The following is a 17,183-nucleotide window of genomic DNA, read 5'->3' as shown; positions in this document are numbered from 1 at the left end:
AATTCACAAGCGTGCGGAGCGGTCTCGTCTGCTGTTTGTTTCGCCGTCGTTCTGGCGAGTGATCCAGCAAGCACTCCATGGCGGTTCGGAGGCCGTCCGACTAGCGGAGAGAACTTCGCAGCCCTCTTTGTGAGTGTCAAATGCGCAAACGCACGCAATATTAAGCTCAGTGGTTGTTTCGCACTCGCTCGTTAGGCCTGGTCCCACAGCAAACTGTGCGTCGGTCTCCAATACTGCTCCGACAGGTGGCGCCACGTGTCCTGCGAAACTCCAGGGTCTGACGCCTATACGTACGTTACAACGCGGGTCGTGCGAAGAAACAAGACGAGATGGCCTCGCACCGGACAGTTTTTTTCGTCAGCGATGTAAGTGACTCTTGGTGTCGCGGCAGCTCGACTACATGAGTAGAGGAACTAGTGCTACACCGCGCGAATTATGGAAGAGAACACTACCCATACTACGTGTTCTATAATATTTATGTTCCCTGTACCTACATACTACTCTGCTACAGTTAGGTCACGGTATTCCCCTGGCGTGTTAACCTGTGGTCATTGTGCGACAACTGTGTCGTTATCGTTGTGGCGCTGGCTACTTTTGCCTTGGAATACTCTTTTTCACAAAGGTGAGTGAGGGTGCGGGCAATTACCTTATGTGCACAGCTGAAGTGCATATTGCGTTGAGTTTCGCACGGCAAAGCAGAATCCTGTGGACGAAAGATACATGCTGCACGCTTGAATAATTCCGTCATAATTCTCAGTGATGGCATGCGTAATGAAAAACGCATGTTATTGAGAATTTTGGCTTAATTGACCGAAGTAATTGGCTTATTTTTCGGAAATGTGGAAGTACGATGCAGTATAACGTTTCTGATTATTGGAATCCAGTCTGGGAAATAAACACTCGGTGAAATTTTGCTGCCCATTTCCCTTTGTGCTTTCACCCGCCGTGGTAGGTTAACCGTTGTCGCGTTAGTAAGCTCGAGGGTGAGGGTTCGACTCCCGACCACGCCGGCCGCATTTCGATGGGGTTAAAATGCAAACAACACCGTGTGCTTACGTTTAGGTACACATTAAAGAACCCTAGTTCGTCGCCATTAATCCGTAGCGCCACACTACGGCGTGCATCGTTATCATATGGTGGTTTTGACAAGTAAAACTCCAGCAATTTTATATTAGGGTACTTTCACGCATGATATCGCGTTTGCTAAAATGTTCAATAAATTAACTTTGGTGCTTCTTTATATTGCTTGTTCTATTGATAAGTGCTATCATGCCGTGCAAAACTAAAAACGCGTGCGCTTGCCAAGTATGTTAAAGCCGAAAAACTCCATTACTTGTGTACAGTATAAGGTGTTCAATAAAGCAAGACTGTTTTAGGAAGCAGCACTTTTGTATTTATGACAAACTGATAGTGCGCAAACGCATACAAACAACATGGGACACGCGAAAGTATGCGGCGCATCGTGCGCACGTCGAGCAATAAAAAAAGAATGACACAGACGTTACTGTACAAATAAAACAAATCAATAAATGTTACTCGTGCATTGCTCGTCCTAGGCACAAGTAATCGCATCCGACTGGCCGATGTCGGCGAGTGCTGGATAGCATGAGACTGCCGACTGAGCGCGAAAGGATGCGAAAAAAAAAATCCAGCCAGCCGCACTTTGCAAACACTGTCGAAACAGCGCAGCCTGTCATTGATCAGGCGTACTTGTATGTTTTTTAAGTCTTCCCTTCGCTGGCGCTTAGCTTCGGCCTCCCTTGCGCGAACGTCGCGGTTGGCTCAACGACGACATGCCCGTTCTCGCGCGAGCTCTCGCTGCCGCTCACGTCGGGTGGCTTCTTCAGCGGCAGAACGAGAAATGTTCGCCATTCTGAAAGCGAAAACTCTACTGACACGCTATTTTTTACACTCCACTGCGCCTCACCGTAACCCCATCTTGGCGCCTTTCTCGAAGGTCCTACGCCCTCGCATCTCGTAGCATGGTGCAGCCCTCCCCTTCCTAGGGTCTCGCCACACTGCGTGGCCACGTGATATTAACCGCTTCGCCGTTAATATGACACCCGTAGCACGACATAACTGGGGGTGCGCATGCGCGCGCCGAAGACCACGCGGTTGAGGAGAGACGTTTCGGCGCTGGCGCTTGCCGCAAGAAGGCGCGACGGGTAAAGCGTCCGCAAAAGAGAGAGTCGCTGAGCAATGCCGCCCGTTGCTCCATTCTCGCTCCCTTTTTTTTAACACACACAAAAGTGTTTAATGCCGGGGTCCACTAAGACTTTAGTGACGTATTCCCGTCACGGATATGACGTGGATAAAAATTGGGGGACCCTTAAGCATCGCCTTTAAGAGTTGAACGCGATAGCGAAATCCGGCCTCTAGTGCGCACTTCAACCACTAAGTTCATACTTATTAATGTGTGTTGTACACACACACACGCACACAGACACACACACACACGCGCGCGATGTATCTATAGTAATGGTACAGGTTTTGGATCTAAACCACTTCTCTGTGCAAGAACGGCGGAACCATATAGGGTCCGCTGTAGTCGAGACATGTTTCTCACAATGCCTCACAGATGGCAGCACATTATCTAATGTTTGCTGTTTGCTTGATATGTTTTCCACTAGATGGACACAGTTGTCCATTTTTGGACCTGTTTGCAAGTTTGTGTGTTTGTTTTTAGGGGCGATGGGCGCAATATACCGACTTTTTCAAAGCATGGCGTCGTGCAAAAAACGTAGCTTGATGGCCTCGTCAGTGCGCCTTTAAATCGCCGAATGCGCTCATTTTCGTCGTGACACCTGCCGAACCAAATGCGTTAAGGAGACTCCTTCCACTACATGGCATTTATGTAGTGTTTTTTTCCGAAGCAGTTGCAAGCAGAGTGTCGGAACTGAACGAAAACCGAAAACGAAAAAAACCATATTTTGGACCGGAACGAAAACGTAACCGAAACTTTATATATTATTTCGTTCCGGAGTGAAACCGAAATTTTTTCAATCGTTTTTCGGTTCACGAGAAAACTTCGCAATCCGGAACAATTGAGCTCGTGCAATGTGAGCATATCTCAGGGTAGAGTATTAGCACGTACCTCAGGCAGGAATTCCAAAGCAATATGTTGAAATTGTGCGAAAAACGAAAAGAGTGGCAACCAGAGATGTTTATATTAACGCAAGTGGACTTTTGCGCGCCTCTCACGCATGCCAAAGTGGAGAGGGCATGGTCGGCGCTGAAGTTTGTTACAGCGAAAGCTGTTATGAGATCACAACAGCTGATTTTGGCGCCATAGTTGTCCACCACAGCCGTTGTCCATGACTGCTAACGCGTGAAATAAGAAAAAAATGTTACAGCGGCTTAGCTCGGCTATGCCAGGATAACGTAGCGTTAGCAAAGGTTCAGCTGATTGTTCTTAGCTTTCCTGATTGTCTAGGATTAGCTTGATTATCATGCTTACTGCTGCTCCAATGACACACACATGGTATACATATTATGTGGCACATGTATATTTATTTTGCCAGGCAACTACTTCGGGATCCGATGAGTTAAGCGAGTTAAGCTTCTCCGCTTTTCTACGCCGTTGAGCAGCATTTGCGCTCTCCTTCTCCATGGCTAAACCGCACCGGCAAACGCCAGTCAAAGGCGCTATCAATGGCTCCAGCGCAGTGTCAGACGGCGACTGCACAGCGAAGGCGAATAGCTGCGCGTGCGCCGGCGCCAGTACGTCTACCTCGGCTACGACGTCACTCCTCTGGAAAGCGCAGACCGGCGGCAGCGAGTCGCGCGCGGCTACGGCGTAGTGCGCGGGAGGTGCCGGCTCCGATGCGCCAGCTGTGTGACGTCACTGATCCTCGCGCATGCGCAGCATGGCTCTTGAGCCACGCGAAACTGGCTCGGATAGGCTAGTGTAGCTAACACTACAAAATTGAATGAGAAACAAATTTCGAGGGTAGGATGGGATTTCAACCCGCGCCCTCTGCGTGGCAGTCGGGTCTTTGACCACAGTGCCACGCTGGTGCTTGTAACTCCTTCGCAAAAATACTCTATACAGGTGTCATATCGGGAAAGGAATCGTGTTAACATATGTAATATAGCGTGGCAGAAGAGTAAAATAACAACCAGTCATCACACAATGCGAATAGCGCAAAGTGTGTGGTTTAATCCTTCCCACCAGTGTTGCGGAGTTGCCACTCCAGTAGTTAAATGACTCCGAAATCATTCCACATTTTCGCGACTCCGGAATGGAATGCGGACAACGCTTGGAGAAATGGAACGGGAATGGAATCAAGGGCCTTTTGCACGCAATAGAATGGGAATGAAATTACGTCTTTTTCCCAAAATAGAGCACGTTTTCGTCTACGTGCTGTTTTTCAAACTTCAAACATCAGTAAGTCAGAGCCTCGAAATTAACAATAAAGCAGTATTTTTAAAATGGCTTGGCTGATCACAAGCACGGTATATTTATAAGCAACGCACCTACTACAAACAGAGGCATAAGTTAGTGTACAAACAAATGCATTATCCCAGCAGATACTGAAGGGAGAAACAAACTACCCCTGCGCGTTGGTTCGCATTGATACCCCCACATGAAAGTGGCCAATACTCTATGCACAGCCTGATCTTTATCTCACGAGCAGTTTAGTACGTGACACGTAAATAACTTTTGCGACAAGGAAGACACTGCATACCTGCGCACAAGCGAACACAGAAAGTTCTCCTCACCACATCCATGCTTGCGAGGAGCGCTTGACAACCATCAGTGCTGACTAGTAGTGCGGCCCAGTGTTTCGTATTCGATGCAAAGGCACAAGGTGCCTGAGAGGTGCACTGTTCCAAGTAATACCAGCAGATCTAGATGGTTTTGCTCCCCATTAACCAAATCTTAGTATTACCACATTTAAGCTTAAACATTATTAAAACATCACCATCCATTCAAACATGCTGACCGTGCAAATACTAGGCAGCGGATGAACTGCCCCTATGGGAATTAGTGCGGTGGTTGTGCTGCACGAGATGTCACCAAGCTACTATCCCTCGACCTTGGTAACGTGTTTTGCGTACTTTTGCAGTTCTTAATGCATCTGATGGCATCAGCTTTATGGGGCGTTCATCTTAACTCGATAAAACTATCAAGATGCTCCTTTCCTGCTTTGAGGAATTACAGGAGTGGAATTGAACTGCCCGGCCATTCCCGAAGTGGGAATGGGCTAAGTTTTTTCATTCCGAGGAATTGAAAGAAATAGAATTGCGGGAAGTCCTAATTCCCTGGAATGGAACTGGAATGGTATGGAGGCTCCCATTCCGCAACACGGCTTCCCACTCACTGCAACGTGCTCAGACATAATTCCTCATCGTCATCAGCCACAGCACAAAGTGCACTGCCTTACAGATGTGTAGCGGGTACCACGTTTCTGCAAAAAATGAAAAATTGCATAGTGGGAACTTCGCTACTTGAGAAAAATTACGATGCTTTATGGCGTAGTGGGTACCTGCATGTATACTTGCATTAGTTTCCCCAAGAGAGTCTACAACGGGCTCTACAAAGTCCGCTCTTCCAGCTTTCGCAGTGACTGTGCTGCGTGTTCCGCGTAGGCCTGGGGATACTTTTATCAGAACAGCGGTCTCGGACATCAGAGAGTACACTAAGTGACGTGCTGCATCTGAGATCGTGTTCACTCCCTTGACACAAAGCATTGAGCCCACTAAAAAAATCGTATTTGTCTTTTGAGAAAATAAATAAGTACTATGACTTTGAAATTAATACTGCTTTGTGCGAGTTGGTAGGAATTCGTGGTAGAGTGGCTTTCGCTCCTCTGATGAACGTGTTTTACCCTTATCCCGCTTTCCAAAGAGGAGGGCAAGTAACTACATCACAAATCCAATGTTTTTTTATGATTACTTCAAATTTTGGCGCAAGAAACCGTTACGAACCGTTACGGAACATTTTTTTTTCGTTCCGGAACAGAAACGGAACGGAACGTTTTGCGGTGGAACGAAACTAAAACCGAAACGAAAAACATTTCGTTCCGACACCCTGGTTGCAAGTGACATCGTGGCGTTGTTGTAGGACACCCGATTGCAACGCAAACGACCCGCGTTCGATCCTGAAGATTTTTATTGTTTATTTTATTCGCATCTTTGCCGATTTTTCGGTCACGGACGATTTTTCACTCACAAACGACGGCGTCACCGACGCCGACGGCGGAATTCCTGCGAAACGAGCTATCTAACGCTGTCGCGTTAAAAGGGAGGCTAATGGATGAGAAAAAAGAAACTGTAAGAGAAAGCTCCCCCGCCGGGAATCGAACCTACGACTTCTTGGCCGTGACGATACGCGCCCGGCGCTCTACTGACAAGGGTACCGAAGTAGGCGCACGCTACTCAACTCCACAAACGCGCCTTTTCTCTATCACACATTCTCTCACGCACGGCGCTCTCTGTTGGCGGGGCTAGGCGGGGCGGGGTGGTGCCGCCGTCTGTGAGCGGCGAAGTGAAGTAATGCGGCATGACACTTACTGAGAACGATTCGGCCACGACGCAGTTAAAGCATGGCCTCGGAGATTGCCCGCTGACGCGCAATCTCGAAGGTCATGGTTAAAGCGTCTCGATGCCAGCGAAAAACACTGGCCGCGCTAGCATCGGGGAGTCGCCCTAGACGCAGTTACGTTCTTTGCCTTTCGCTTCGTGTCCGAGTAGCACAGCTTCCACGTGCACCAACGGTGTTTCGCCGCCAACTGCTTCAAGTGCGATAGCACCGCCTCACAAAACTGCTCCAGCAAGCACTGCAGAAAGGCAACCATGTAGAATGTCGTGCCTTGGTGGAGTGAGACTGAAGCCTGCCCGCATTCGCGGCTTAAGCTACGAACCAGCTGCCTCCCGTGTATCTGAAGCGCAGTGTCCTAGTGTATGCATGAGCACAGGCGCAGGTTACCACATCACTCAGGAGCGCACACCTTGCCATTGTTTTCCCCAATGGACGGCGCTTTGAAAGAGTGCATATTTATTTACTTAAATATACTGCAGCCCTAAGCCAGGGCTATAGCAGGAGTGGACAAGTTATACAGAATTATTACAACAGAGCAAAAACAACAACAACATATCGAGTACCAGTGTTTATTATGTGCTAGTTAATGTCATATTTGCGCGGGATTCACGATGCGCTCTGTCTAGGTAAATGCTAAAAACTTGAGTAACGGTTAAATCGTAATCATGGGCGTTAGTCGTCGCAATGGAGGTATGCCACTTGGCGTCAACGTGGGTGCATCCACGTCAAACGGTGTTATAGCTGCCAAACACCAGTAAATATCGTACAAGCTCTCATATATCACCACACAATAAGCACTACTTCTGTGAAGACACGTTTCACTTTCGTGTTATACCGATTCCTACGACGGATGGATGAGCCATGCCCTAATCCCCATGATGATAATACCTATTCCCCCGATGCGGCAGTCGTTTTCTTCTGTTTTCAAGTCTGGATAACTTGTAATATACCGAAATTGGCGGGGATCAGTGTATGACGAAGAGGATTCGCTGGTCATGACATGAATAACGGTGGCGTTTCGGTAAAGGGCTCATGATGGGAAGGAAAGAAAGAAAAAGCGGCAGGTGAGGCCCCATTTCCATGATAAGGAAAGACGAAAGAAAAGCCTATACCCTCAGTGATAGCAGGGGTTTACAGAACCAGCAAATCCGGCAGCTTAGCAGAAAAGAAATTGCGAGCCAGTCTTTCAGGGAAGTCGAGCCGTCCATCTCTCAACGTAGCAGGTCAGCGCAACGGCCGCGTTACAGAAGCGGTATTTATTTCTTCGCGGGCCGATATTTGTAGAACATTCAGAAAAGCATATAGCTTCACCAAAGCTGCGTTCATAGTCTCTATGAATCACATAACTCGCAGAACACGGAATGAAAGCAAGAGGGCACAACTGACGAGCACGAAATGCACGCAGGGCTCCGGCCTATACTGCAGAAAGAGCTGCGCGGATGGACCCAATGTAAGCGCTAAAGAGTCCGTTAGGAATTCGCACGGTTTTTTCTGCCAGCAATTTACGTAAAGCGTACTGGTTAAGCAGTTTCACAATCTTAATAATAGTTGACGCAATATTAACACCTCAAATATTTATCCATTTGAGCGTTATGTTCTTCATGTAACAAACGAAGGCGCGACATGGAATGGGCGGAACATGGTACGAAGGCCCCACAGTAGAGGTCGCGCTGTTCGCCAACAGGAGGAGTGCCAGTGAGACCGAAAGCGAAGAAAAAACACTGGCAGGTTATGTTCAGTTTGACAGCCCGTTGCGCTGGAGGTTCGAAGAAGGTGTATACCACGTTGAGGCTCCCACCACAGACCCTTTTAATAGATGCGAAAATTTTCTCAGCGAGCTTCTGCCACTTTCAGCGTATCTATCTGTGTATCTGTCTGTCTGTCTGTCTGTCTGTCTGTCTGTCTGTCTGTCTGTCTGTCTGTCTGTATCTATCTATCTATCTATCTATCTATCTATCTATCTATCTATCTATCTATCTATCTATCTATCTATCTATCTATCTATCTATCTATCTATCTATCTATCTATCTATCTACCTATCTACCTATCTACCTATCTATCTATCTATCTATCTATCTATCTATCTATCTATCCACCCAGCCGCCTACGACTTTGGGCTCTGGTGGTCGTTTCGCTCATAGGATATATACCAAAATCGGTATGGTGTCACATGAGTTTATAACGAACATAAATGACAGGTCACAACATGAACATCATGACATGCATGTCATGTACAGCATGATATGCATGCCACGTTCATGACGTGCTCGCGGTCGTTTCGCTAGCTTGACATATACAAAAGTTGGTATGGTGTGACATGACTCTATAACGAACATAAATGACAGCTGGTAACATGATAATCATGACATGCATGTCACGTGCGGCGTGATTTATATGCCACGCTCATGCTGCGATCGCGGCCGTTTCGCTAGCTTCATATATACCGAAATTGCTATGGCATGACATTGAATTGAATCTTTATTTTCATGTTTGATACTACATGAAGGATGACGGGAGTAAAAGCTGCACTAAAACAGCTTGACTAGCTCCCGCTACCTAAAAATGAATGGGTCAGAAGCACTGGCATACAAATAAGATAACAAAAGCATACTATACAGAAATATGATAATGTCAATCAATATAATTACATAATCTATACGTAAACAGGATAAAACAGTTTCCATGAAGAGAAAACAAAACATCAGAAGCTTAAAAAGGCTATGTATACATGTGTTACAAAATGCATAAGAGGTCAAACTGATACAAAAGGGTAAACGACATCATGATACAATTTATAAGAACAATGATGCAACATTTTTTGTGGTCATGTTTTCTATATTTACATCAATGCTGCTTAAATAATTCAGCATTCTGGGAATAGCATTGCGTACCATTTGGTCACCATATTTTGTGCGTGATCGTGGTATTAACCAGAGGTTATGCTTACGGGTACCATATTTATTCTCCGAAGGCTGTAGGTTGGCTAAATCAGATAGTACAGTTTTTTGCTTCAGCTCTTTTTTTATACTCCTACAAATGTTGTAATTGTAAAGATTTTGAAACTTTATGACTGTTTAATGAACATAAATGACACGTCGTAAGATGAAAATCATGATGTACATGCCACGTACGGCATGATTGGCATGCCAAGTGCGCTGGTGGTCATTTTGCTAGAGCGACATATTCCAATATTGGTATGGCGTGCATGACTGTATGACAACGTATATGAGAAGTCGAACAGGAAAACCATAACATGCATGTCATGTACGGCATCGTTTACATGCCACGCTCATGGTGCGCTCTTGGCCGTATGACTAGCTTGATTCTACCATAATTGGCATGGCGCGACCTGATTGTATAACGAACATGTATGAGACGTCGTAACATGAAAATCACAACATGCATGCCATGTACGGCGTGACGTACATGCGGCGCTCATGATGCCCTCGCGGCCGTTTCATTCGATTGATATGTACCAAAACTGGTACGGCATGACAAGACTGTATAAAGAAGGTAAGTGATAGCTCTTAAGATGAAAATCAAGGGCATAATGATAATATCTGGGATTTTACGTCCCACAATCAGGATATGGTTATAATAGACGCCGTAGTGAAGGGCTCCGGAAATTTCGACCGTTTGGTGTTCTTTAACGTGGACTGACATCGCACAGTACACGGGCCTCTGGCATTTCGCCTCCATCGAAATGTGACCGCGGCGGCCGGGATCGAACCCGCGACCTTCGGGACAGCAACCGAGCACCATAACCACTGCTGCACCGCCGTGGTCCAAATCACGGCATGTATGTCAAGTAAGGCATAATTTACACGACACGGTCTTGGGGTACTCGCGGCCGTTTCGTTAACTGAAATATACCAAAATTTGTATGGTGCGACATGACTGTATGAAGAACATAAATTACAAGTGGTAACATGAAAATTGTGACATGCATATCATGTAGGGCACGATTTTCATCTCAGTTATGGGGTGCACGCGGCCGTTTCATTCAATGGATATTATTATCCTCATCATCATCAGCCTGTCTACGCCCACTGCAGGGCAAAGGCCTCTCCTATGCTCCGCCAATCAACCCGGTCCTGTGCTTTCTGCTGCCCCGATATGCCTACAAACTTCTTAATCTCATCTACCCACCTAATTTTCTGTCTCCCCTTCACGCGTTTGCCATCTCTTGGAATCCACTCAGTTACCCTTAATGACCACCGGTTATCCTGCCGACGTGCTATGTGCCCGGCCCATATTCATTTCTTCTTCTTGATTTCAACTATGATATCCTTAACCCCCGTTTGTTCCCTGACCCACTCTGCTCTGTTCCTGTCTTTTAAGGTTACACCTACCATTTTCCTTTCCATCGCTCGCTGCGTCGTCCTCAATTTAAGTTGAACCCTCTTTGTAAGTCTCCAGGTTTCTGCTCCGTAGGTAAGTATCGGTAAGATGCAGCTGTTATATACCTTCCTTTTGAGGGATAGTGGTAGACTACCATTCATGATTTGATAATGCTTGCCGAATGAGCCCCATCCCATCCTTATTCTTCTAGTTATTTCACTCTCATGGTTCGGCTCCGCGGTTACTACCTGTCCTAAGTAGACGTACTCTTTTACAACTTCCAGTGTCTCGCCACCTATCGCAAAGCGCTGTTCTCTGCCAAGATTGTTCCACATTACTTTAGTGTTATGCATATTAATTTTCAGACCTACTCTTCTACTTTCCGGATCCAGTTCAGTAATCATGAGCTGTAATTCCTCTCCCGCGTTACTCATCAATGCAACTTCATCAGCGAATCGCAGGTTACTGAGATACTCTCCATTAACCCTTATCCCTAATTCTTCCCAATCTAGGGCCCTGAAAACCTCCTGTAAACACGCGGTGGATATACGTATACCAAAATAGATATGGCATGACATGAGTGCGTGACGAACATAAATGACAGGCCATGCATTGCACACTACAGACACACAAACAGACAACGAACTTTATTGGATCCTGAGGAGTTACTGACAGGACCCCCTAACGGGAGGCCGTTGTAACCGCTGGCCGCGCCCACGTAGAGGACAGAACGCCGTGGCGCTCCGCCCTTTCCTGGGCCCTCTGGATAGCCTGGGCTTGCTTTCGGAGTGCCGTGCTTCTGCTGGCCTCCTCCCATTCGGCTTCGCTGGAGAGAAGGGTTTTAGGCAACGCGGGACATCGCCAGGGCATGTGAGCCATGGAGCAAAAGGTTAAACTGCAGTCGGGCAACCAAGGTCAATGTCCGAGTACATCTTACTCAGAATGCCCCGCCACGGGAAAGACCCCGTCTGCAACATTCTCAGAGTAGCTGACTGAGCTCTGCTGAGCTTCGGGTGAGGAAGAGGATAGACTCTCCTGCCAAGTTGGTAGTGCTTAGTGACCTCATTTAATGTCAGAAGTGTATCATTCTGCTGAGTCCCTTCCTGCCCCTCCGGAGCCTCCAGACCGTCGCGGCGAGTGAGTTCTCGCGCACGATCGTGGGCCAGCTCGTTGAGGCTCGGGAAGCCCTCGAGAACGTTCTTCCCCATGTGTGCGGGGAACCAAGTGATAAAATGAGAGCCGGGACAAGCCCTCTTCTCTAGAATGGAGGCCGCCTCTCGAGCGAGGTTGCCCGATTCCGAAAGTTCCAGAATATACATTTCATTCACATGGTATATACCAGATTGTACATGCATGCATGCATGAGGCATATGCCATAGTGAACGATATTTCATGAGTGTTGAAGATTGGGCGAGTTGGTTCGTCCTACTTGAACTGGTACAACGCATTACGGGGAAGAAGAAACGGCCGAGCAGATCGACACAAGAGGACAGAGCACTCTTGTGTCGGTCTGCTCGGCCGTTTCTTCTTCCCCGTAATGCGCTGTACCAGTTCAGATATTCATGACAGGAATGCCTTAATTTACCTGAAGGACAAATGATGCGCTGGCTGCTTTGCATCACATTGATTTCCACAGGGCGTGGGATAACAAGACATATTATTTTGTTCATCACATCATTTATTTGTTGGAGCGTGTTTACAGAAGTACGTGGATGATGTCCGCCTTAAGCTAATTTGCATCTTCTAAAGCGAAGCTTTCAGTGTATGTTCAGGTGCGGTGCAGTGGTCACACTCGGCTGCGCTGCGGAACAACACCTTGATTTGGGCAAGTTGGTTCGTCTAGCGAGTGTTCATAAAGCGCGCAAGCGACAAAATTACACCATCTCCCGCTAAAGGGGACCATGAGGCGATGCGAAGCCGGAGCACGTGCACGATCGCGTTCCGTTGGCGTTCGTTGGGCATGCTACCGACCTCGCGTCGTGGAACGCGAAGAGGGACGCTACGCGCGTCGTATCTTCCATCTAGCCTGGCCGTTAATTCTCGCAGGGCGAGCGGGGAACGCGGTCGACAGGCGGGCGACAGGGGGGCAGCGTGGGAGAGGAGAGAGAAGCGGAGGGGACGCGCATGCGCTTGAGCTCATCGCGGCGTTGCGCAGGAGAGAATTTCGGCATGTCTAGCCCCCGTTTCAGAGGAAGAGTGGAAAGGGGAGGGGAGAGGGGAAGGGGAGAGGGAAAGTGGAGAGGGAAATGGGAGAGGGAAATGGGAGAGGGAAAGTGGAGAGCGGATGGGAGAGGTTGAGTGGAGAGGAGGTGTGTGGAGAGGGTATGCGCATGCGCAGTAAGGGTGGTCACGCCGCACACCACCACCACCACCACCACCACCACCACCGGATTGAGCTCCGCCTTAAGATACTTCGCATCTAAAACACGAGAGAAACATATGCAACACGATTGGCGCCGATCCTACTGGATAAACGCCAGCCCTGTTGCGTCTCTCGTTTTAGTCGTTCGCGCGCTTCACGAACACTGTGCGGCGGCTACACAAATTGGCTTCGCTTCGGTTACTATAGCACCGCGAAAAGCTACTAGTTAGACGTACATTGCTGGCATTAGAGGTGTGCGCCGTCGCCGCCGCCTGTTTTTGGTCACGCCGCTCGCGCCGCCGCCGAAGTCCCAAGAGAGATCACGCCGCCGCCGCCGCCGCGCAATAATTGCGGTGCGCCGGCGTTAGTCTTTTCTTTTAATTCGAATGGGGAATCTGGAAATAAAATACAGGACTTCGCCGGAGTAGCTCTTCTTGATGTGTCCATGTAATGAACTGTCCATTCTAGCGGCCGCTGAATAGCGGGAGCTCGGCGAGAAGCGCACCCCCTACTTCCGGTTCTTGTTCTGCAGCGCCATCATGACATCACGAAGCTTTCAAACACTATCGACACAAATGATAGGGACGGAATGCGCTTCAATGCAACGAATGCAGCCCCCACAGATCGGACTTTCGGTGCACATGTCTTTTGATCTTGTTAGCCATCGATTTAGATTTAATGCGACCGCTCGTCTAACGCAGCTGTAAGGTCGGTACGTATTCCCTGCATCGTTCTCAAAGATCTGGGACACATTCATATGCAAATTCAGACTTGAAAAGTTCCTGTTTCTGTGAATTTCGTCCACTCTCTTCTTACGCTAGGAATGTGCTCGCGGGTTCGGTGCGGCGACGTGGTCAAGAGCGAGGTGGCATCACGGCTCACCGCTTTCTCGAATCACTGAATGCGCTCTGCCGAAATGGACTGTGGACATCTCCTTTGGATGAACGCATCGAGAATAGCTCCCGAGAAGTTGTAGTAACTTTTTCTTCTCCAGGCATATCACGAGTATTGCCTGACCTTAACGCTGCCGCGTCCTCCAGCCTTAGAGGGCGACGACCCAACTCGCAGGATAGCATATTCTTGGAGTCTTGGACCTAGTACACTGTGCATAAATAAATAAAATAGATAAGTAATATATATATATATATATATCTCTCGGTGCGTTAGTACACTTTTTTCCTTTCATTATTACTCGAGTAAATCGATAAATAAATACAGAAGTAAAGAGAATGGAATACTGATAATATAGCTGAGCTAGTTGGTAGGTATTCATGTTAAGAAGATATGACGTGGAAACACGGACATAAGAGAAAAGTCGAGAGAGTGAACAGCTATCTCTCACGTAGACCACTACTCGCACTTGATTTTTAGGTATCGCCTCTTAGGTGGGAATGCGCAGATAAATATTTGTGTCTACCTTCGGTTCCCCCGCTGTGTGACTTTACAGTTGTTAGCGGCGTTTCTGGTGTTTTGACTACTTTCCTGTGTGCGTGTTTGCATGCCCTGTGTTTATAAAGGGCCCCTAACAGCCTCTGATATTACAACAAAAAACAAAAACAACGAGCGCGTTATTCTCTCTTGGCGTTTCTTGTCTTTTGGTGCACTTCGTGATGCCAGAACAGTGATTCACGTGACATCATCAGGGTACATACTCTCGAATGATCCATATACGATAAATAACAGTTGTGAATTGTCTCCCATACTGCTTTTCTATGCAGCCGCCCACCCGCTCTTGCTTCTCTCGAAGGTTATCGCGCACGATTAACTGATTTCGCTCCATTTTGTGCGTTTGCGACCGTGCATGCAGAGATAAGACTGTAGCCGACAAGCGCGAAATCATGATAGGTTCAACGCTTAGTGCTGACAATGTACCCGTGTTTTATGAAGAAATAAGTGGTGAGGAGATGTCCCCTGTAAGAAGGGTATTGAAGGCGATAACGAAACCAATGGAAAAGGTGCCGGATTATATGATTCTTCTAACGGACGCTCTCTTTACAGCGCAGATGATGCAGCTTTCCAGGAAAAAGGCGAGCCCGCTTCGACGGTTTTTTGTATATTTTTTATTGCGTTAGCAATTGTATGAACACTCAGGACAGGTTTTCACCGTTGCCTTCATGTTCCGTATAAACTCGAAATCGATAACACCGCTCCGCGCATTGTATGTTCTACCCGCGAGTAAAAGCTCGCGAGCGTTGGCAAGGAACATGGCTAAAGCAGAGATGAAACAAGCTGCCCATCTCCCTCACACGGAATAACATCAACCCGCGTGCGAGGTCTGCCGTCGATTGCTCCTCAAGCAGAAGTAAACGCGCTGCCCGTCATTTGCTGGGCGAAGGAGCAGGAAGGGACTTCTGGGGAGAGGGACTGCGTAACTCAAGCAGCAACTGTGACCTTTGACTATAAGGGCGCGGTCGAGAGCGCTGGGACGCGTGCTATTTCGGCAGACATCCCCCAGCGAACGGCTTGTATGCCTTCTACGCGCTGTGATCTCACTGCTTCGCGCTCGGACCACTGATACGAGAAACTGACCTAAAAGAACTTTTCTCCCGGGAGCGGCCGTATTGCCATACACCAGCGTTTTGTATAGTCAATTGAGATCGGAGCAAAACGAGTTAGCTGCTAGCCCTCGTTCATGTAACATTACGGCGTGTACTTATGGCACTCAGTGCTTCGCCCCCCCCCCCCCCCCCCCCCCCGCGCCGCGCCACCGCCGGTCCGATGAACCACGCGCCGTTCACGCGCCACCGCCGCTGATTTTGGGTCCGGCGCACATGTCTAGCTGGCATCACGGCGGCTTCTTGTATATTAACATATAAGTAAAGCCTCTCCAAAAATGTCGTACATTTTTAGCCGTTTACACCCCTCAGATTAGGGTGGAAATGAGCGATATTGGGATGTTTTACTTACTAACATCCAAATTGTGAAAACAAGGATGCCTCGAATGGTGCTTGCAACGAAAACTCCTTTATTATACCAATAAAGGTGTAGAAATATTTACACTTGATTGTCTGTTGGTTGTCATCCACACTGTGTCTTACAAAGAAAGCGCGCGCTTAAACTCCCCTTCTTTCGGTCATTATCAGGTTACCCCATTTATCATTGCAGGTCTTGGGACTGGCCTTGTGTTCACCCTAACGGCTGTGATCCTGAACAACGTCTTCAAGAAGAACCGAGCCACGGCGTCGGGCATCAACTTGTCCGGGCCGACGTTAGTGGCGTTGGTATTTCCGCTCCTGTTCCAGTACTGCGCTCGCACCTACGGACTGCGTGGAGCATTCCTCATATCGAGCGGCTTCACGCTGAACGCTCTGCCAGCTGCGTTTCTGCAGAGTCGCCGGACCCGCGAGCCACCGCAAGAGGAGCTGAATCCGCGATACGACTGCGAGGTCAACATCACCGGCAGCACCTTCACGCTCAGCGACGAGAGCGCGTCCGAGAAGGGCCGAGGCAACCTGTTCGAGAAGGAGAACCTTCTAGGCGCGGCCAGAAATAACAATGACGAACAGGGCAAGCACGACGGTGAGCCGAACATGGACGAAGCCATAGTCAAGCAACCGCTCAGCGTGGACAAGGATCGTTCATCTAGCCTTCCTCAGGTTAAAGGAACGCTCTCGCAGAGCTCCAAGTTCTCCAACGTGGCGTCCACGTTCAAAGAGCTGCTCTGCTCACCCTACTTTCTGCTGGTCTGCCTCTCCCAGGTGTCGCACGTCTTCAACCATGGAACATTCATCACCATCATCATCGACTATGCCAAAGACAATGGCATACCACCTGAACAAGGCATTTATATTCTTTTGGCCAATTCGGCAGGTGAGCAGCACTTTCTTGTTCAAAGCAGCGCTTGACGACGATTCTTGCTACGAAGCTATTTATTTATTTATTTATTTATTTATTTATTTATTTATTTATTTATTGAAAATACCTTACAGGCCCGA

The 17,183-nt window shown here is 48.0% G+C and overlaps 1 protein-coding gene across 2 annotated transcripts in view; it reads left to right on the top strand.

Moving 5' to 3' along the window:
- LOC119389302 (monocarboxylate transporter 12) overlaps nt 1-17,183 on the top strand; it is a 372,577-nt gene that overhangs the window by 209,436 nt on the left and 145,958 nt on the right. For both annotated transcript variants that reach the window (XM_037656512.2, XM_037656510.2), the window contains one exon: nt 16,354-17,058. In XM_037656512.2, the coding sequence (XP_037512440.1) occupies nt 16,354-17,058 (705 nt within the window). The remainder of the gene's footprint in view (nt 1-16,353; nt 17,059-17,183) is intronic.

The sequence above is a fragment of the Rhipicephalus sanguineus genome, chromosome 4 (assembly GCF_013339695.2).
Source record: "Rhipicephalus sanguineus isolate Rsan-2018 chromosome 4, BIME_Rsan_1.4, whole genome shotgun sequence".
Lineage (NCBI taxonomy): Eukaryota > Metazoa > Arthropoda > Arachnida > Ixodida > Ixodidae > Rhipicephalus > Rhipicephalus sanguineus.
This window is presented reverse-complemented; position numbering and strand designations above follow the sequence as displayed.